General features: G+C 33.8%; 3 protein-coding genes across 3 annotated transcripts in view; 2 read left to right on the forward strand and 1 right to left on the reverse strand.

Moving 5' to 3' along the window:
- The window catches only part of LOC142631911 (eIF-2-alpha kinase GCN2), a 43,892-nt gene extending 42,803 nt beyond the window's left edge, over positions 1-1,089 (reverse strand). Inside the window, exon 1 of the mRNA XM_075806261.1 lies at positions 489-1,089. Within this exon, the coding sequence (XP_075662376.1) occupies positions 489-631 (143 nt within the window). The 5' untranslated portion in view covers positions 632-1,089. The remainder of the gene's footprint in view (positions 1-488) is intronic.
- Positions 1,090-13,913: 12,824 nt separating this feature from the next.
- LOC142630741 (ASI1-immunoprecipitated protein 1-like) lies at positions 13,914-17,098 on the forward strand. Its single transcript, XM_075804782.1, has 3 exons — positions 13,914-14,061; positions 16,111-16,578; positions 16,698-17,098. The coding sequence occupies exons 2-3, from the start codon at positions 16,129-16,131 to the stop codon at positions 16,857-16,859; spliced, it is 612 nt and encodes a 203-aa protein (XP_075660897.1). The 5' UTR covers positions 13,914-14,061; positions 16,111-16,128; the 3' UTR covers positions 16,860-17,098.
- Positions 17,099-18,508: 1,410 nt separating this feature from the next.
- On the forward strand, positions 18,509-19,603 carry LOC142630414 (tetrapyrrole-binding protein, chloroplastic). The gene has a single exon (XM_075804406.1). The coding sequence runs from the start codon at positions 18,703-18,705 to the stop codon at positions 19,501-19,503; it is 801 nt and encodes a 266-aa protein (XP_075660521.1). The 5' UTR covers positions 18,509-18,702; the 3' UTR covers positions 19,504-19,603.
- Positions 19,604-21,269: the final 1,666 nt, after the last annotated feature.

The raw sequence follows: 21,269 nt of genomic DNA on the forward strand, positions 1-21,269 counted from the left end.
CTCAAAAAGCAAACAAGTCACACTGACTATAAATAATCTAGTTCATAATCAAACCATAACATTTCATTAATCAAAGTAGCATAATTATAACGAACGCATATTATACTAGAATTTGAATTCAATTTGCAACACTTCAACAAAGTTGTGACAACCCAAGGGCAAAGCAAAGTATTGATTTTTGGTTTCTATTCTCAATATACTTTGACCAAGGTTCCTAATCTACAAATTCACTTCACAGCCAAGTCTGCAGAACTATTGAAACAATCAGAATTTATTATATTTTTCATTCTTTCATCCAAATCTCAACCAATTTCCAAAACATATCAAATTTATTCAACCAAATAACATAACTGACATTCCCGCTTAAATTCAAACATCCAAGGACGCATCCTCATCCAAAATTAACATACTGGTATTAATATGAACCATGAGTAACAAAAATCCAATCAAGAAAAATCACTTGGAGACCAAGAAATTGAATAACTTACAAAGCAGTGATCTCCTCATTGAGAAGTTCATTATCATCACCACCAATATGAGACGCCTGGTCTTTCAATGTAGTCCTTCCTTTGCTCCTCCTCCCACTCCCTCCTCCTCCACCCTTCTTCTTCTTCTTTGAACTATGCCCCATTCTCACAAACCCACAACTCCAAAAAAAAAAAAAAAAAAAAAAAAACCGAATCCTTTAGTTCTTTCTTCAAAAATCCACCAACCCAATTCAAGATTTCACCTAAAACCCAGAACCCACGTCTGATTTTAGTCACAGAGTTCAATGGCTTAATGTGAATTCAAGGGCAATGACAAGAGCCAAAAATGGTCACCAGGGACATTTATAGAAACAGATGGATCTCGAAATTTGAAAAAACCCACATATTGTATATTGTATTAATTAAAAAGATTGCGTGAAAGATTATTTTTTGAAACTATTTTATTTTTTTGATGGAATAATTTTTTTTTTGAAAAAATTTATTGGAGGATGAAGTGAAAGTCAGCAAATTGGTGGCACTGAGCGTGGATTTTGAACAGAATGATTCTTTATTATATATAGTGATCCACTACAAAGTACAGCCTACTGGTTTAAAGAACCAAAGGTTTCTTGTACAAGGTGGCCCATTGATTTTTAGCAGCCCGTTTGCCTGCGGTCACTTTTTGTTTTTGTTTTTTTTCTTTTTTCTTTTTTTTCTGTTTTTTTTTTTTTGGGTTATTTAAACACAATAATCACAATTCACACTCTTTCTTCATATTCCGTGTACAAAAAAAATAAATAAATAAATAAAAAGTTAAATGAGAAATAAATAATTTCAGTGTAAATTTACACCTTTAAAGCACTCATATAAGTGGGTGTATAATTGTACAAATTTGTCTGAAAATAACTCACATTAGTGAGTGTATAACTGTGTAAATTTATAAGTTCGTTAAAGTAACTGTGCTAATTTATACTAAGACTATTCATTTTATATTTAATTTTTAAATATTTTTTACGTATTTTGTGGAAAAAAATAGAGTAAATGAGAGCTATTGTGTGTGAAAAAAAATAAAAAATTAAAATAATCAAGAAAATTTGATATTTTAATTAAATGTAAGTGCAAATAAGATAATCTAATATTGAGGTTTTTGAAAAGTGATAATATAAAATAAATAAAAAAGTAAGTTCTTATATTAAAATAGACAAAAAATTTGCACGAGCTAATGCAAATACTTTTACTATAGTAAACTTGTAAATTTACACAATTATACACTTATTGATGTAAGCCATTTTTAGGCAAAAAAGTGTAAATTTTACACTTTTTTTATTATACACAAAATGATATGAGTGCTCTAATGGGTTAAACAAATTAAATCAAAAATTAAACTATATTGTTTTAAAAAGTAACAAATTGAACTCTATATATAGTTTCTTCTTTCTAAAGTAGCAAGTTAAACCCTAAGGTTTTAAGAAGTAACAAATTAAAATTCATCAATGGGATGCCATTGTTTTTATAATTTAATATGGGTTAAAGGCTTAAAGATTTAATTTCTTACTTTTTGAAAGTTCATGGTTAAATTTTTTTTTTTACTTTTGAAACTATGGGTTTAATTTATTACTTTTTCAAAAATTATTATTAATTTGTTACTTTTGAAAATATAAGGTATACTTTGTTACACCTTTGAGTTATAGCCTTATAGGGGTTTAAAATGTATTTATTTTTTTTCTTTTTTATGAGAGTAATTTTATAAATCCAATTACTACTGTGGGCAGACAAAAACTAGTCCCCGTGGACCTCCACAGAATAGAGCTAATAAGTCTCACACAATCTATTTATAATTGTTTGACAGGGAATAATTACTCTACAATGGGAAGCTCAAACAATTGGTTTCATTGACAAAGAACATATTACAATGGTGTCATCAATACAATTTTCTCTACCCTCACTTGTACCCGTGGTGCTTTGCACTCTCTCCTTTGCCTAGGTTATTACCCTTCCTTTTTTAGATCCTTTATCTTTTGCCTCTCTTCTTCCTTTTATAGCTTCAATTCTTGCTCTTATCACTACAGCTTTCCTATTGCCTGCCATAACCTCAAAGATATTTTTCTCAACTTTATCAGATTCCTCTCCACCCTTATCTTGGAACTCTGACTTTTGGAGGTTGTTTGTATTGTTCATGCTGTCTTACTTGTATTTAATGCGGCAAATGTGAGATAAGAGCCCCATCATTACTGTGGAAATAAAGATCTTCAACCTTCTTACATGTTCCGAAACTTTCCTGTGGTTCCAAAAATCTCCTGGAAATCATATGTGGATTATCCATGCAGCATACCTTGGGTAAGTTGGCACCTTACCTTTTCCACAGGAATGGTTCAACTTCCTCTTTCTAATAGTCTGTTGTCTTCTGGGACTTCTCTAAAATATACAGGCTTGTCCCAGTTTGCTCCTGTGGCCCAATCCATAATTGAGCCTAGGGCCTGCATGGGGATTCTTCTAGTCCCACAACTACTATATATTGTTATAATTGGAGAAACATCATTTTTACCTAAGTTTATCATATATCATTTTTATTATGTACTAATCATAATAGGATATCATAATAATTGTGAAAAAATGTTATGTTCCTAAGCTTTTTTTTTTTTTAGTTTGATCGGAACCAACCAAGGATAGTAGAATGTAAATAATTCTTTTTTTAGAGAAAATTACAATATGTTGTTAACCTCACAACTTGAATCCCCTTCCCTTAGACCCCAAGCACTACATGGGCCTTTGTCAATTTAGCTACAAGACCCTTGCCAAAATGTAAATAAAACTAAGGGTATGTATGGTAAGTGTTTTTTCCCCTTATTTTCTATTTCCAAAAACAATTTTCTATTTTTGAAACTAAAAAACTTGTTTGGCAACTCAAAATGGATAGAAAACAAAAACTGTTTTCAAAACTCAATTTGTGAAGGAAACTGAAAACATGCAAAAGACTGTTTTCAATTTCTAATTTTCAAAAGTTAATGAAAACACATATTTGATTTAATGAATCTGTCTCATTTAATGAGTTAGCATTGGAGTTCAAACCCTAGTAACAACATATTTTAATATTTTATATTTTTTTCTTCAAAAAACTATTTTTTTAATTTCAACGAACCAAACATGTTTTTTATTTTGAAAATATAAGAAATTTTTTTTTTCTTTATATTCCCCAAAAAAAGTTTTTGAAAATAGAAAACAAAAATTGTTACCAAACATAACCTAAGAATCTTTGTAAAAGAAAAAAATAATGAAACAATGTTATTTATGTTCACAATAAGATATATAAATATATAATGATAATGACATATTTAATATAGTATTAATTCTTTTTTGTTCATGTATAAAAAATTACTTTTTGTTGCTTCTAGACCTTTCCTAAATTAAAAATAAATAAATAAATTGAGGGTAAATTTGTTTACTACGATCTCTCACAAAGCCTTGTAGAGTCAGAGTTTCGTGCTTGAAAGCCATATAGATAACTAGTTGCTAACCTGTGCGATGCACGGAAAAACTATTGACTCTGAAAAAAAAAAAAAAAAACCAACAATGTGTAAATAGACATTCTGAAGAAAAAAAATAATTGAATTTAATCAAAACAAATAATTGATCAACCAAAAATATAGTTTTTAATAAGAAAACAAAAAATCACATAAACCTAAATAAAAAGCATTTAAGGTGAAGAATTAAGATCAACCTACTGAGACGCAAATACCAAAAACCCCAAGACTTAAACTTTCAAAATTTATAGAATCCCCAAATTCTACTTCGGAACCAAACCAAATTCAACAAATTTATATATAACTAGAGGTGTCAATGTTCGACCCAACCTGCGAACACGACATGAACCTAACACGGGTTTTTACGGGTTAGGGTTGTGGCTTAATTGGTTTGGGTCATAAACGGGTTGACCCGAAAGCAACACGATAAGAAACATGTCATAAGTGGGTCAACCCGCAATAGACACGTTTAACACGCCAATTTATTTGTGTCAACCCAAAATGACACACTTAACACAACCTGTTTAACTTGTATAACAAATAATATTCATTTTATTTTAGATTTGTCAAATACCTTTTATGTCCAACAGATATTTTAAATTTAAAAAGAAAAATGAGTAATTACAAAAACTTACAAGGGATATAATTGGATATTGAAACTTTACAAACCCTATATCTCTAAACCCTACAAACCCTAAATTTCTAAACCTTCTTATAAATATCTTATTCTATTTTATTTTTTAATTTTAGCCATACTACTCACTCTACTATCTTATACTCTCATGCCCAATTTTCAAACTCAAAAGTCTCAAACCAGTTATTACTCTTTCTCTCTCTCTATGGATGATAATCATAGTCATAGTCATAGTCAGGATTAGTCTACCATTTACTCCAATTCTTTCAATATTGATACTTAGCATTTGGCGAGTTCTAAGAATATTATATTTTTGTTGAACTGTGTTATTTTTATTCAACTATGTTATTTTGAATTTGGGTTGAAGTGTATGCACTTTTTTTAGAGTGTGAAGAACTTATTTCTAGATATATGTTATATTTTTTTTGAATTATATTATTTTGAACGTGGGTTGAAAACTTAAAGTATATGCACTGTTTTTGGGATGTAAAAAAAAAAAAAAAAATTCTAGATGGATGTTACATTAAATATTATGCAAGTTGAATGGTAGTTCATATACAAAAATTACTTTTTAAAACACAAATAAAAACCATAAAGTATTTTTTTTTTTTTAACAAAATAGAGGAGAAGAAAATAACATAAGAATAACTCATATCTCTACTCGGTTTAAAAAAAAAAAAAAGGATTTACTTTACTTTATAGTGTTCATGATTAACCTTGCAAATTTGGAGATAAATTATCAATGTTTGAGTTTGGGTTAAAGTTTGACTTGTTAGCGAGATAGAGTTTCACTCCTTGTTAAGTTTGGATTAAACAAAAATAATTTTGTTTGAAAATTGATAATTTTATTTAAATATTGTGTTGACATGGAAAATTGTGAGAGTTTCAGATGCTTCGGTTATATATATATATGATAATGATAAGCTTGAGTTTAAGTTGGACTTGTTAAATAGAGTTTCAATCCTAGTTAAGTTTAGACTAAATAAAAATAATTTTATTAAAATATTAATGATAATGATAAGTTTAAGTTTAATTTGAACTTGTTAGAAAGATGTTTCACTCCTTGTTAAGTTTGGACTAAACAAAAATAATTTTATTTAAATATTGTACTGACGTAAAAAATTGTAAGAGCTTAAGAGGTTTCGGTTTTTATTTAAAAAATATTGTGCTGACATGAAAAATTGTGAGAATTTCAAAGGTCTTGGTTTTATTATATGTGTGTGAAACTCCTTCCTAGAGACTTGAACCTTGGCCCTTGCCCCTACACCCCACAAGCGTGATCAATTATACTATTTTTAAGTGTATTAAAGTTTACTCAAATTTAAATTCCAAACCAACTTAAAAAAAAAAAAAAAAAAAAAACCTAAACACATGATAAATGTTCATCAATATCAATAAGAGTACTAAAGCTTGGTTTAGTTGAAATATCATATGGTACCGTATAAGAGTTATTGTTCATAAATGACAAATACAATAATGATCTCTACCTTCTAAGCATAAAATACACAACCATCCTTTTTAAAATTAAAAAAAATGATATTGATTTCCCTATTGTAAATCCTTACACTGTCTTTGATAAACCTCAAAATACTTTCAAAAAATCCATAAAAAAGTTTTTAGGTCCTTCTCATCCTTCTAGTGTAAAAGAATATGTCGAAGCTTCTAAATTTGACTAGTTCAACATTCTAGCTAGTGAAAAAGAAAACTTTATCACCCTTGCCCTTCCCCGATAATTTGTAATTCCATAGCAAAAACAAGGTTGCACTCACCTCCATTTTGGTGCAGTAAGACTGGCACTCACTTTTCATGGCAGAAAAGGACTCCCTATAGCTTTTAGAATTTCTCTTCTTGGTTCTAGATTTTTGAAATACCATAATGCAGTTATAGGAACTGTCCAAACCACCCTCAATACAGCAACAGTCTTTGTCACCCTTTTCCCCAATTTTAACATGTCTCTTAAAGACCCTCACCTTTGTGATGCTCTTAAAGTCCAAGTTCAAATTACAGGAGCTTCACAAGTGCATGATACTTTTGCAGCCACACTCCATTATTAGTTTGCCTACAGACTCCAAAACCATGCTTTTGACATAGCTATACCAGAGATAGCCCAGTCTAATGATGCTCTTTTAATCCAAGTTGACCCAGGCATGACGCCTATGTGCACATTTGGTCCACGACAGTTGAATAAAGAGCAAATGACAAAACTCTTTCCAGAATCATGGACACAAAATATGAGAATCTTCATCAGGCAGCCCAGCCAATCCAGTCCAAAACTCCTTTCTTCATCAGAAAAGAAAAGGGTGAAGTTGAAGTTAGATTTATGGCAACCACACCAGAAAAAGAAGAAATGACAGTCTTTCCTACGACTATGATCCAACCAGTCTCATATGAAGGTCTTGAAGGTCTTCAAATCAAAGTATTTCGAGAAGATGGAAAACCTTGCTATGAAGGAAAATCATCCTCCGGCCATATATGGTGGGATGTTTGTGAATGTACTGATTGCCAAGAAGAAGAAGAAGTCTTTGAAGAAAAGCAGAAAAGACGAAAGGAAAAGTCTTCCCAGCAGCTTCTTAAAGAAAGATATGATGTAGGAAATTCAGAAGTTGACCTCCTTGGAGAACCCTCTGGAAAGTTTGACTACTATGTCTTTTATCCCAGATCTAGAAAGCAAAAAACTCCATTCCTTTCCCCATGCAGAGAAAATCATGATCAAAACCAACAAAACCAGAAACCACCACTAATTCCATATTACCAGAAAGTCCTCCCCCAAATAACAAAATGTCAACCCAAGCCTCCCAATCAAACCCATACACAAAAGATCTTACCCTGTTATATGTTTGACCATGCATCACCCTTCTATTCACAAAACTTTCCTCCTTTTGAAAGTTTTGACCACCCACAAGTTAATGTTAAACATGTTTGAAAAATCAAAAACTCTGTTGGAACCAATCCAGATGGAACCAAAAAACATGTCTCCTCAGCTGAAGCAGCTCTAAATTGGCAGGCATAAAATGTTGTTGCACAAAACGAAGTCCTTTCAAAGATTCTTGATAATCAACAGAAGATGACTGAAGCAGTAACTCATACCTTCTCCTCTTCAAATTCCCTTATTGAAGATTTGAAGAAAAAGATACAGTCAGTTAAACAAGAATTGGAAACAATTGTCTCCACAGTAAAAGATTTGTCTGTCTCCTTTCCCCTCATTGGGCAAAAAGAAAAAGAAAAAAAACAATGGTTGATGCAACTCCAGTCTATGGAGAATTCACAAAAGGTGGCTACCCAAGCTCTTCCAATGCAAGTCTACATGCCTTATCAACTTCGTCAATCATTGTATAAAGACATGTCTATACCTTTAACCTCCCCATTCTCCCCAGTCTCCCCCTACCAAAACCTCCAACCACTAAACATGACACATCCAGCTCAAAATCCTCTTAAACCAAGTGGAATTTTTCCCAGCATAACAAACCCAACACCACCACTCCAACTAGAATCTCAACCCAGACCAAATCCTCAACCCAAACCACAAATTGACACTTCTCTCATCAAAAAAGACAAAGAGCCATTATACCAACCACCAGATTCAACTATTGGTGCTTCTTCCAGACCCCCAGATATGAACATGTTGGCCATAAACTCTGACCCCCCAAACCCGATTTCATCATTTCTTAGAATTTTAACTCTTCAAGAATCCACAGAACCCTTTGTCCTCCCAGTCATCGATGACACAGATCTCGACTTGTCTGACTTTGAATTAGATGAAATATTTATGACAGAACCAAAGGTAGAAGAGGAAGAAGATGTTCTTCATCCTAAACAACCTCCACCACCACCACCAATATTTCCTCCACCGCCTTTTATCCCTAATCACCACACCAGACTAACCAACTCATCAACCACAAATTCAAACCACCAGATTCAACTATTGGTGCTTCTTCCAGACCCCCAGATATGAACATGTTGGCCATAAACTCTGACCCCCCCAAACCCGATTTCATCATTTCTTAGAATTTTAACTCTTCAAGAATCCACAGAACCCTTTGTCCTCCCAGTCATCGATGACACAGATCTCGACTTGTCTGACTTTGAATTAGATGAAATATTTATGACAGAACCAAAGGTAGAGAGGAAGAAGATGTTCTTCATCCTAAACAACCTCCACCACCACCACCAATATTTCCTCCACCGCCTTTTATCCCTAATCACCACACCAGACTAACCAACTCATCAACCACAAATTCAAAGCACTTGTTTACCATTGATAACAGTCCTCCTTCAAAATGACATGATGAAATTTTCAACATGTATTCATGGTGTATAGCTGAACTTCAAGCCCCAAATAATACGGTTGCACAAATCATTGCCAAGTTTGTCGCAAGACTTACAGGAAGATTGAGACAATGGTGGATTAATCTTGGAGAATACAGGCAAAGACAAGCAGCCCAGTGTAACACTCTAGAAGATTTTTTCACAATCATTCATAATGAATTCCTTAGTTCACTGGCTCATTACACTGAAGTAGCAAGAGATGAATTCTTACTGATGAAATGCTGCTCTTTTGAAAGAAAAGATCTGGAAAAATATTTTGACAGAATGTCAAGCAGGTACTACTCCTTTAATGGAATGGATGATGTTAATTCCAAGCACACTTTCCTTAACTCTTTCCCAGAGCCATTAGGTGATGAAACTCTTCGCATGATGAATATTCAAAAAATCACCCTGCAGCAAGCCTCCTTAGGAGAAATTTATCAGCATGTGCTCATTGCGCTTGAAAAACTTTGCAATCAAAGAAAGTTTCTTTCAGAAATTGACAAGATTCACAGCAAACTTAAAGACAATTGCAAAAGGAAAGATTTGCAGATCAAGTGTTATGACAAAAATTGTGCTTGTCCAACCAAGAAAATAGATCATTACAAAAAGTACTCTTGGAAGAAGAAACATTCTCATCCAAAGAAGAAGTTCTTCAGAAAAAAGAAATGGAAGTTCCTCAGAAGAAAGCAGTTCAAAGGCAAAACTTCAAAAGTTTGTTTTGTATGTAGAAGACCAGGTCATTTTGCAAAAAATTGTCCAAAAAGAGAAAAAGCAGCAAAGCTTTTGGAGCAAGCCCAAATTCATATAGACGACACCCCATTTTCAGATGTTGAATCACTTTTCTCACTGGATGATGATTACTCTCCCCAAGCCTTGGTAGTCATGGCTTATTCTACCTTAGAAGATGAGTCAGATTCAAACAATACTGATGATTCAGACCCAGAAATTCAAACCATATACACATCTCAGCCTCTTATAGCTCCAATAACTGGCCCCACACCAATAGCTCAAGTTCACATCCTCCTTGATACTTATTCTAGACCCGTCCCGATAATAGCCTTGTTTGATACAGGAGCAGCAGCAACAATTCTCCATCCTAAAATTTTACTTGAAAACTTTTGGCTACCTCATCATCAGATGTTCAGAGCAGCCAATGGAGAAACATTTCTGATCACCCAGAAAAGTAAGCCCATTCACATTTGAATTTTTCCAACCCTTATCATTAGACACCAAGTCCTTGGATCCCCACTCACAGGCAGAGACCTTCTCATAGGATTTGACCTCCTTCATCAGATACCCAGTCTCAGATGGTCATCAAAAGGTCTTTTGCATAAACAACACCTTCTCACCTGGACCCAAGTACCTCATTTGTTCTCAATAAATCCCTTTGACTCTTTGAGATCCCAGATTATCAATGAATGTTGTGCAACCACTCACTCTGAATTCCTCCTTAAAAATCCAAATCCTTTGTGGAAAAATCCATCTTTTTTCATAACCCTTCCCTTCAAAAAGAATGAAGATGTCAACCCCACAAAAGCTAGTCATAGAGGAATGAACCCAGAACATTTGTCCTTAGCTAAGCAGGAGTTATCCACCCTTCTTTTCGAAAACCTCATTGAACCCACAACTTCTCCATGAGCGTGTGAAGCTTTCTATGTTAACATGCATACAGAACAAGTCCGAGGAAAGCTTAGATTGGTAATTAATTACCAAGATCTTAATCATTTCCTTGCTGATGACAAGTTTCCTTTGCCAAACAAAAGTGCCATTTTCCAACATCTCTCCAATGCCAAAGTATTTTCAAAGTTTGATCTCAAAGCAGGATTTTTGCACTTAGGAATCCATCTAAAAGAAAGATACAAGATAGCATTTTGCATCCCAAACCACCATTATCAATGGACTATAATGCCTTTTGGCCTAAAAAATGCTCCATCCCAATTCCAAAAAGCAATGGTAAAGTTGTTCCAACGGCTTTTGTCAAATGCATTGATCTATGTAAATGATATTCTCCTATTTTCAAAAGATACAGCATCCCATGAACAATTGCTTACCGAATTCTACAATTTAGTAAAAGCTCAAGGGATAATGCTTTCAGAAAAGAAAATGGTCATATGAGTATCTTCTATTGACTTCTTGGGCGTAAATATTTCAGATGGAAAGTACACTTTGCAGCCTCACATAGCAGTTTCTCTTAGTGAATTTCCAGATACGCTCACCAGCACCAAACAGATCTAGCAGTTTCTTGGAATTGTTAACTATATGTCAAATTTCATCCCAAAAATCTCCAAACACAGGGATTGTTTGTCTAAAATGTTGAAAAAATCTCCCCTAGAATGGAATCTAGTCCATACAGAAGTAGTCTAACAATTGAAAAAATTCACAGAAAAACTTCCCCCTTTGCAGATTCTAGGAACAGGAAAAAGAGTTCTACAGACAGATGCAAGTGATGAGTATTGGATAGCAGCTCTTTTTGAAGAAATTGATGGCAAAAGAAACATTTGTGGATATAAAAGTGGTGCATTCAAGCCTTCAGATCTTCATTACCATTCTACTTTCAAAGAAATTCTGGTAGTCAAACATGGTATTGAAAAGTTCCAGTTTCATCTCCTTGGTCACAACTTCCTTGTAAAAATGGACATGTCCTCTTTTCCAAAAATGCTCTAGTTCAAAAGAAAAATGCTCCCCCATCCCCAGTTACTTAGATGGTCAAATTGGTTTTCACAATGGTCTTTCCAAGTCAAACACATCAAAGGTAAAGATAACCTTATCACTGATTACCTTTCTCGAAAGCCTCCAGTCCTTCATACCACAATAATTCCTCCACCCTTATGTGTATATGCAATAACAGACCCATCCTCATCCTCAGACCCTTATACTTCAGCCCCTAATGATATAATGAACATGGTAGAAACACTTCCCCCATAAATAAAAAACCAAATAAAAACCTTGACCCTTCAAGCCAGATCCAAAAGAATCATTCAAGTCCTCCATGATTACCTCAAAGAACACCAACGTCATTTCCTTACCCTTTTCCCAGACATTGAGCAACCATGGAAAACTCCATTTGCATTTTGGCTAACAAACTGGACTGTTGTACACTACCTTTACATGTGGTACTTACTCAATGAGTACTACTTGTGCCTCTATTTCGAACCAGAATTCTACTCATACATTTTCCCTCGAGAAAACAAATATTTTCGCAAATTCTGGTCTGAAATTTTGAAAAATGATGCTCATAATGGCCAATGGTTCAAGTATCCCAGAGTCGATCACCCTCGTTTTGGTCGCAAAATTACCTCCGCATGTATAGTAGCCAAGCTAAACTCCAAAAATAATGTCCACGTAGAAAGAATCTTCCACCCTCCAGATATACATTGGTAACTAATGCTGATGGTACTCTTCACACACACATGGACGTGTCTTGGATATCTTGTCACTATTCCCTCACAATAGCAGAATCTCTCAATCAAGGAATCTTCCCAGACATAGTACCAGCCGACCCAGATGTTTGCAGACAGCAATGGCCACATGAAGACCATTGGGAAATGCCTAATCCTTTATTTGGCTATGATGACCCTTACTACCATAACCATGACCCAGATGCAGATGTTGATGACGAATGGTTTCAAGGTAGAGACAGATGGGATGACTAAAAGATAGATATATAAATATTCAAATTCAAAAAAAAAAAAAAAAGTTGTCAGGAGCCTCTTTTGTTGACTTTTCAACAATGCTCCTATTTTGGTTTTTTCCTTTGCCGTAGCTCTTCTTTTAAGCTTCCAACTATTGCATACTGTCCTATGGCTTGATGATCTTCGTCCTTTTCCACAACATGATGATCTATTGTCAGCAATATATCCGGAAGCAAATATTTTCTGCACTGGCCCCCTTACATCCGGAAGCCAACTGTCACTCCAGTTCCAAGACCCCCCTCATTTTGGACAATTGTCAAGCACAAGTCGGCCTTCTTAGCTCAAAGCTTATCATCTGGATGTAAAATGTTTTTGTCTTTTTGTAAATTATTGCTTATAAATAGGCCTCTTGTTTCCTTAGTTCGGCAGACTTGAAAACATTACGGAGTTGGAGAATTAGAGAGAAAAAGAGAGTTAGAAAGAGTTAGTAGTTGGATTTTATTAACAAACACAAAATACTTCTAAAAATTTTTTTTGAAAAAAGAAATTCGTTTTTCCAAATTTTTTGAAAAATATTGGAAACAGCTGTTATGTGTTTTTTTTTTTTGTTGCCTGTTAGCCTTATTTCCAAAACAATTTCGTCACGTGACAACTTTTGAAACTATTTTGAGTGACCAAAAGTGTAATAAGTGTGCCTTTGCTATTGTTTAAAAAGCTAACATTTTTTTACTATTTAGCCTATTTTTAGTATTGTTCATAGATCTTATTAATTTTTGATATTATTTATAGATCTCACTGTACTATTTCAACTACCTTTTAGCTTTATCTATAATACTTTTAGTAAAATTTTTTTTAATTTTAACTAAATAGGTCGTTCCCAAATAATTACTAAAGACTCAGAGTTTAAAAAAAAACTGACAAGGGCACTCTGAGCTGGCTTAATAAATAGCAATTTGAACTATAAATTATTGACTAACTATTTTTTTTTAAAAATTTTAGTAAGAAATTGTAAATTTTTTTGTGATTATGAACTCTCTCTCTCTCTTTATTTTATGGAGAATGTTAACCAGCACAGCTGGTGTTGGTTAAGGGTAGAAAAAACAAAAAAAAATTGTCAGGAAAAGTCAAAAAAAAATTCCGAATAGTACTACCAAACTGAAAAAATTGACATGAAGAGTAATAAAAGACAAAAATTATGTCAGAAAAAGTAAAAAAGTTTGGTGGTTAACGGGCACCGCACAGTGCCCGTTAACATAACCCTTATTTTATTTTATTTTTATATTTTTGGTTAAAGGTCATGAACTTTCTCTTAATTAAATAATCCACTCCCGTTTTACGCTTGGATTTTTCTTCTAAAAAAAAAAAAAAAAAAACTTAGCCTTTTTCACTCCTGTCACCCGCCCTCTCTCTGTCTCTCACTCTCAAATAAATCCACCATCTCCCTCAAACAAGCTCTCGCACTCTTCCTCTCTTTCTCTCTCGTCTCCATCTCATCACAGGTAATCTCTCTCTCTCTCTCTCTCTCTCTCCATCTCTTTAGGGTAGTTTGGGGGTTTGATTTTGATTTGATTTTTCTGTGATTGTGAATGTGAATAAGTGCTGATTTATACTTAGGGCTTCATTTTGATTTACGCACATATATATCTATATATATATATATGTAAGAAACTAAGATGCTAGCTATCTTCCAGAAACTGGACTCCACTCTAGCATTTCTAAGGAACAATTACAATTTCACAACTATCTAAGTTAGCACAAGGATATTAAGTATTTAAGAGTATAACTCGATGGTTTTTCGGCTGATTATCAAACACATGAAATTCCCTTGATATCACTTATAAACAATGTAAGAAGCAGGGGATTAGATAAGCTACAGGATTTTTAAATCAGTATATATTATGTATCAGAATTTAGCAAGTGTAACAACCGTGATGCTCTTCCTGGTAATTTAAAAAAAAAAAAGAAGAAGCGTAGGATGAATCATTCTTAATGAAAACGCGTGGTTTCTGTAGAGACTCGAGGAAATTCAGAGTACCAATTGTGGAATGAAAAGGAGAACAGAGTAACTGAATTTACAAAGAGTAAGCTTAGGCTTTTGGATCCCAAAAAAAAAAAAAAGCTGTTCTAACAAACTAATAACAAATTCCCTAAAGTTTGGGATTAGTTATACTGAATTATGCACGTGATCAAGGTGCATTTTACAGAGGAAAAAAAATATGTATCATCGAGAAAACTGGAATCGAAAGCTTGCAGAATCACGCGTATTTATCAACACTGTGTCATCAGCTTTAGTTAGTAAAACAATCATCAAAATGACGCCATTCAGCTTAAGTGAATGAATTCCCATTTAACCAAAATGCCACCATTTGTATTAACTCATATGCAGCCGTTTTGTAGCTGAGCTGGAGTATAGCTGTTAGAACCTTCTGTTCTTCTATCAGTTTCTTGGTCACAACCGGCTAAGGCTAAAGTTCCACTAGGATCTCATGAGGCATTGGGAACTACTAGACCAACGCTTGGGGTTTGAGTAAGAGAAAATTTAGACCTTTGTGGCAAACCTATCCTGATAATATTTGATTGAAAAAAACCTTTGATGTTATTTGGAAACTATAAGCATCTATCTCTTGGATCATATTACGTCCTGTCAATTAACTTATCTAAGGTAATGTATGATGTATATAAATTTAGAACTAGTTAAACTTTGTTGGTTTGAGTGCAGAGTGGTTTTGAGAGCAAATATTTCATTTAGCCCATAGCTTTGTGTTGATGTGGTGGTTGTAAGTAGCTTTGAATGAAACTTCAAAATTTAATTATTAAAATGAGACAATGTGAACTTGTAAGAGCCTTGTAGCTCAACCGGCACCTCCTGAGGTTTCTAATGGATATATCTAGGGTTCAAATCCCCCCACCCCCAACTAATGATGTATAAAAAATGAGACAATGTGGACTTCTTTAATTGTTACTGAATTTTTTTATATAGGTATCATTTCTGTTCTCATTTCTCATATGTTCTTTGAACATGAAAATTGGGTTATAATTTGTTCCAAGTTACTTTAAGATGTGTAGGATTTCCATGTTACTTTAGTATATGAGTGTACAATGCACTTTGCATATTTTTTATCTTACTTGCAGTTCACTGTACACCTAGTACACAATATCATCTCAACATCCAGGTATACATTGCCGGAAAAAGTCTGCAGTGATGTACTGTGAATACAAATTTGGATCTGGTCCAGCCCCAAAACTCTAATGAATAAAAAGCATAAAAGCTAAAACAAAATCTGGCACAAAATATGTAACAATAACATCAAGAATGAGGACAGTAAATTTTGTGGGCCTATGTTTATACCTTTGAATCAATTGCTGCAAAATTATGAAGCTTGATAGTAGCAAAGATTGCTTGTTAATTTTTTTTACCATGCTTCCTTGACTGTTTGGTTATGTTAATGTGAAATGGTTTATGATTTACTGATACATTACGTGTCAATATTTGTAAATTGAAGTGATAATTTGAACAATGTTTAACATTTTAAATTATGTTATTTTAGGATATTTTTTCCTTGTACATGGCATCCTTGTCAGCCCAAGCTGATTATGCTGCATTTGAAGAGAGGAGGAAACGGACAGTCTATATTGATAACCTCTCGCCACAAGTCACTGAACCTGTGGTGAGAACTGCTCTCAATCAATTTGGGAATGTTAAGAGTGTGCAATTTATTCCAAACTTCATTGAACCAAGGAACATCCCACAATGCGCATTGGTGGAGATGGAAAACACAAGGCAAGCTGAAGCTGTTTTGTCTGAGATCTCCCAATTTCCTTTTATGATATCTGGGATGCCAAGGCCGGTGAGGGCACGTCCTGCAGAAGTGGGGATGTTTGGTGATAAACCTAGTATGCCTGGTAGAACGATACGGTGCCGTTGGTTGGATGAGAATAATCCTAATTTCAAGGTTGCACAGAAAACAAAGGCTCTTATCTGGAAAAATGCTGCTGAATCTGCATTCTTACAGAAGGTAAGTTTTGGTGGTTTGATATTATTTATTCCATTTTGTTAAACTTCTTTATTACATGATTTTTTTGGAGTTGACTGTTTCTTCAATGTTGAACTTATTTAATGAGTTTCTTTTTGTAGCAAGTACTACAAGAAGAAGAGAAACTTGCAAGGCAGCAGGATGAAACTCTGAAGTCTAATTACAAGAAGTTTGATTTGATAGATGGCATCACAACTACTGATAAAACTGGTCCTGCAGACAAGTTAGCAAAGCATTATAACCTGAAGATTGCACTTGATTGAAGAGGTTCTTTGTAGATTAACATTGCATTGTGATTGAATTCCCCATTTGTGAATATATCAAAGCAGGATGAGCATTGTTTACAAACTTAGACGTTGCTTAACTCAGTTCATATCACTAGAACCAAAGTTAGAGGTCTGTGGTTTACAATTTTAATCCCTTACTTTTGTAAAAAAGCATTGCAAATTCTGAGGGGACTCTGAATGCGTTATTATGTTATTCTGTTACCTTTTGGTTATTATGTTATTCTCTCCCCCTCTCAATTGATCTGAGGGGACTCTGAATGCGTGCATATTCTATTTGCCTATATCATGGTATTAGAAGCAATGTTTTAGACTGAACCGTTAAAAAGAACTGGAAAGGGAAGAAGTTTAAGGTTTTGAATCGAATCATGGTTTGATAGGACGTAGGTTCATTTTAAGTTTGCACTTATGGTCATATAAATTTGCACGTAATAGGCTAAAGGGGATTCTTTTAATTTGGTTTAAAAGATTTTTTTTTTAATTGTTAATATTATTAAGAAAGTTGAAAACTAAATGGAACAAAAAATATATTATTATGATCTACTTCATTTTAGTTCAAAATAGAAATCTTCACTTAGAGAAACATATAACTAACTATTTAATTTACAAAAATTCTATAACAAGCCACCTCATTGTGTACCATTTCATTTTAGATACAAATGAGGATGATTCAAATCGGTATTTTTTTTTGAGTTTTTTCGCATGATGTATTTTTTAAAAAAAAAAACTATAAAATTATGAAATGTTATATCTAAAAAAATAGTATAATGAAAATAAATTGACCCTTTAAAATGAAGCAAACACACAACTGCCGTCTCTTAGGCCCCTAATTCTACCATAGAGGCCAAGGATAGACAATAACCGCCCTTCCTAAACATAGCTTATTCCAATACCAGCCTCATCACACGCGCAAAGCGTGTGTGATGAGAGTTTTTTTTTTGTTAGTGGTCCTATTTTGTAGGTAAAAAATTGTTTTTTATTTATTTATATATATACTTTTTATTTTGAAAATTTAATTTATAAGTGAATAAATCAATTTAAAAATTAATAGGAGAGTGGTCTTATTTTTTAGGCAATATTTTAGTGGGAGTTAGAGTTGTATTTTTACCGAATTGTCATTTTGTTTTGTTTCTACTTAAACATAGGTGTGTAAAGACATTTTTTAACTAAAAAATGAAGAATCCAAACAGCAGAAGCCTCTTAAATAATAGTATAGATGAATATCTTTTTGTTTAATTGTTTCATCCTTGAGATCAATTATAACTTAATCAAATAAAATTTTTATTCGATAACACAACTTCTTTATATGGGAGCATAAAAAAATAAAAACTCCTCTTGTATAAACTACAAAATACCAATTTTTTTTTTTTTTTGAGATTTAGTGTCCTATCTATTTTTTAAACTGTGTTTCTTTAACTTCACACTTATTTAAAAAATTATGATTATTTTCTTGTATTCTTTTTGGTTTATTTGTGGCAATATGGTTGTAGTCGTGGTAGTGACTTTAGTGTGTTGTTTTTATCTGAGAGAGAGATAGAGAGAGAGACAGAAAAAGAGAGAGAATATTGCCTCACCCGTATATAGCCAATCAAAATCCTCCCCTGTATTTCCTTAGATGAGCTATTGAAAAGCCTCTTTCACTCGTTTCTTATCTTGCATTGAAGCATTCAACCCAACCCCGCACACACACACACTTCCCCACATTACTCAAACCCAAGCCATCAAATTTCTCTTCCTCTACTCTCTCCTCTCACCCTTCTCTCTTCCTAATGCCCTCATAAACTCCCCACCACTACCCCAACCCCCTCTCTCTCTCAACTAAATGGCCACCAATTCTCTCCAATCCCTCCACCACCACCACCACCACAACCACACTTTCCTCAAACGCCATATCTCAGACACCACTCCTCCTCCTAACTTCCTTAAACCCCACACCACCACCACGGCCACAAATACTTCCCTCTCTCACACTTTCTCTAGTTCCTTCACCACCTTTTCTCTATCCCCCACCACTTCCTCCTCACCCTCCACTTCTCAAGCCATTTCCTTTGACCTCCTCCAACAGCACCTCTCCACCAAAAACTTCAAACAAGCTGACGAAGAAACCAGGCGTCTCCTCATTGTCCTGGCTGGTGAGGCTGCACAAAAACGAGGCTATGTGTTCTTCTCTGAGGCCCAATTCATCCCAGAACCAGACCTTAAAACCATTGATGAACTTTGGAGACAACACAGCAACAAGAAGTTTGGATACAGTGTTCAGAAGAGAATCTATGATAAAGCTGACAGAGACTTCACCAAGTTCTTCCTCAAGGTTGGGTGGATGAAAAAGCTTGACACTGAGGTTGAGCAATATAACTACAGGGCTTTTCCTACGGAGTTCATTTGGGAGCTCAATGATGATACCCCAGAAGGTCATTTGCCATTAACTAATGCTTTGAGAGGAACACAATTGCTCAACAGCATTCTAACTCATCCGGCTTTTGAGACCACGGAAGAAGAAGATAAAGAACAAGAAGGTAAGGTTGTTGAAGAAAGTAGCAGCAATAATGGGGGATTGAAGGGGTTAAGGGATGCCTCAAAACCTTTGAGCAACGGGGTTTTCAAACCAGACTACAGCTTTTGAGAGTATGAGAATTCAACAATGTGTGCATAGCCACTAATACCCCAGAAAATACCATTAATTTGGGTTTTTATATTTGTAATGAAAGTGGTTGATTGAATCATTGCTTAGTACTTTACCTTTTCTAATAGTATTTCCTTGTTGTTACGAAGAATGTTTATCTAAAAAAACCGATGTGATACGGAAGAGTGTGCCCAATGGGAGAGAATGTGAGTAATTGTTGTTACATTTACATTGACTAATATTGTAATATGTGGTTTTTTTGGGGTAATTCTTGCCTGCTTCGGGAGCAATGCTCCCTCCTCTCACGTGAGGGGCATGCTCCATATATAGATCTTACTATAGGGCCCACCCTTCATGTGAAAGGAGGGAGCATTATTCCAGAACACCTAAGTTTTTTCTATTTGAAAGGCGGTGACAAAGCAAAAGTTTGCCCTTTTGTTCTTTTGCCTGTTGCTAGTTGTAGTGGTTGGTAAAATATTTTGATGGTTTGGCTAAAACCGTGCTTCGTGGCCACGTCTTGCCTTTGTTTTATTTGGTCTTTTTCTATTTGTTTTTTTAGTAATTTAATAAGAGAAAGAGACTTTGATCCATAAACATAAATATATAATAAAAAAAATCAATTAAATAAAGTGAAAAGTTAACGAGTTCTCTAAGGATATTTGTTAATAAACTATTTTAAGAAAATTTGTTTGTGAAAAGAAAAAAAACAATTAATATTTTAACAACTTTTTTAATTTCCAATAAAAGTGATAATAATTTTTTTTAAAATAGTATATTAACTATTGCTTTAAAGATACCCGTTACCATCACCTTTAAATAAATTACAATTTACAAGATATGACTTTGTATTATAGAGTGGGAGGTTCCCACTACAAAAGGGATCTTACTTAGGCTTTCTAGTGAAATGCAAATTCAAAGACAGTGGTCTTTTTGTCTCAACGCTAAGCTTGTGTTTGCCTAGCAATTAAGTTGCGTTTTGCATTTTTTTATTTTTGGTCCCACGGCACTGTTTATGGACCACCAAACTCATGAAAAACGCAGTAATCACTCACTACTACAGTGTTTTGTGTTTTAAAAATTATTTTGATATGACTTTGTATTATAGAGTGGGAGGTTCCCACTACAAAAGGGATCTTACTTAGGCTTTCTAGTGTAATGCAAATTCAAAGACAGTGGCCTTCTTGTCTTGACGCTAAGCGTGTGTTTGCCCAGCAATTAAGTTGCGTTTTGCATTTTTTTTGGGTCCCACGGTACTAATTATGGACCACCAAACCTATGAAAAACGCAGTAATCACTCACTATTACAGTGTTTTTGTTTTAAAAATTATTTTGCTATAGTATTTTCAGTAATAAGTTTTCAGTATTCAGCAAAATGAAAGATATCCAAATAGACCTTAAGTTATTCTAACTACGTTAAGTACGATAAAGCAATATTTATATGTTTATGAATTAAACTTGGTGATTACATAAAAAATAATATGTATATTGTATAGAAAATGTCATAATCAAGTTGATGAAAATTTCATTCATCTTAATCATAAATTGGTGTGAGTTAGAAATGTAAAAAAAAAAAAAAAAATTTGAAGTTATTAATAAACAATTCAGAGTTTGTTTTGTTAAGCTGTTTGTTCAAAGTTGAAACTCTTTTTTTTGGTAAAAAAAGTTTAAACTCATTTAATGAACCAATTTCGAACTCAGGTTTGAGACTTGATTAATTAACAAACCAAGCTTGAACAAAACTAAGTTCAGATTAATATGTTTATGAA

Source organism: Castanea sativa, chromosome 4 (genome assembly GCF_040712315.1).
Source record: "Castanea sativa cultivar Marrone di Chiusa Pesio chromosome 4, ASM4071231v1".
Classification (NCBI taxonomy): domain Eukaryota; kingdom Viridiplantae; phylum Streptophyta; class Magnoliopsida; order Fagales; family Fagaceae; genus Castanea; species Castanea sativa.

Bases quoted from the DNA above. Each gene is read 5' to 3' on its own strand.
- LOC142630414 (XM_075804406.1), top strand. From the start codon at position 18,703: ATGGCCACCAATTCTCTCCAATCCCTCCACCACCACCACCACCACAAC.
- LOC142630741 (XM_075804782.1), top strand. From the start codon at position 16,129: ATGGCATCCTTGTCAGCCCAAGCTGATTATGCTGCATTTGAAGAGAGG. The intron at 16,579-16,697 runs GTAAGTTTTGGT...TTCTTTTTGTAG, and splicing joins AATCTGCATTCTTACAGAAG to CAAGTACTACAAGAAGAAGA.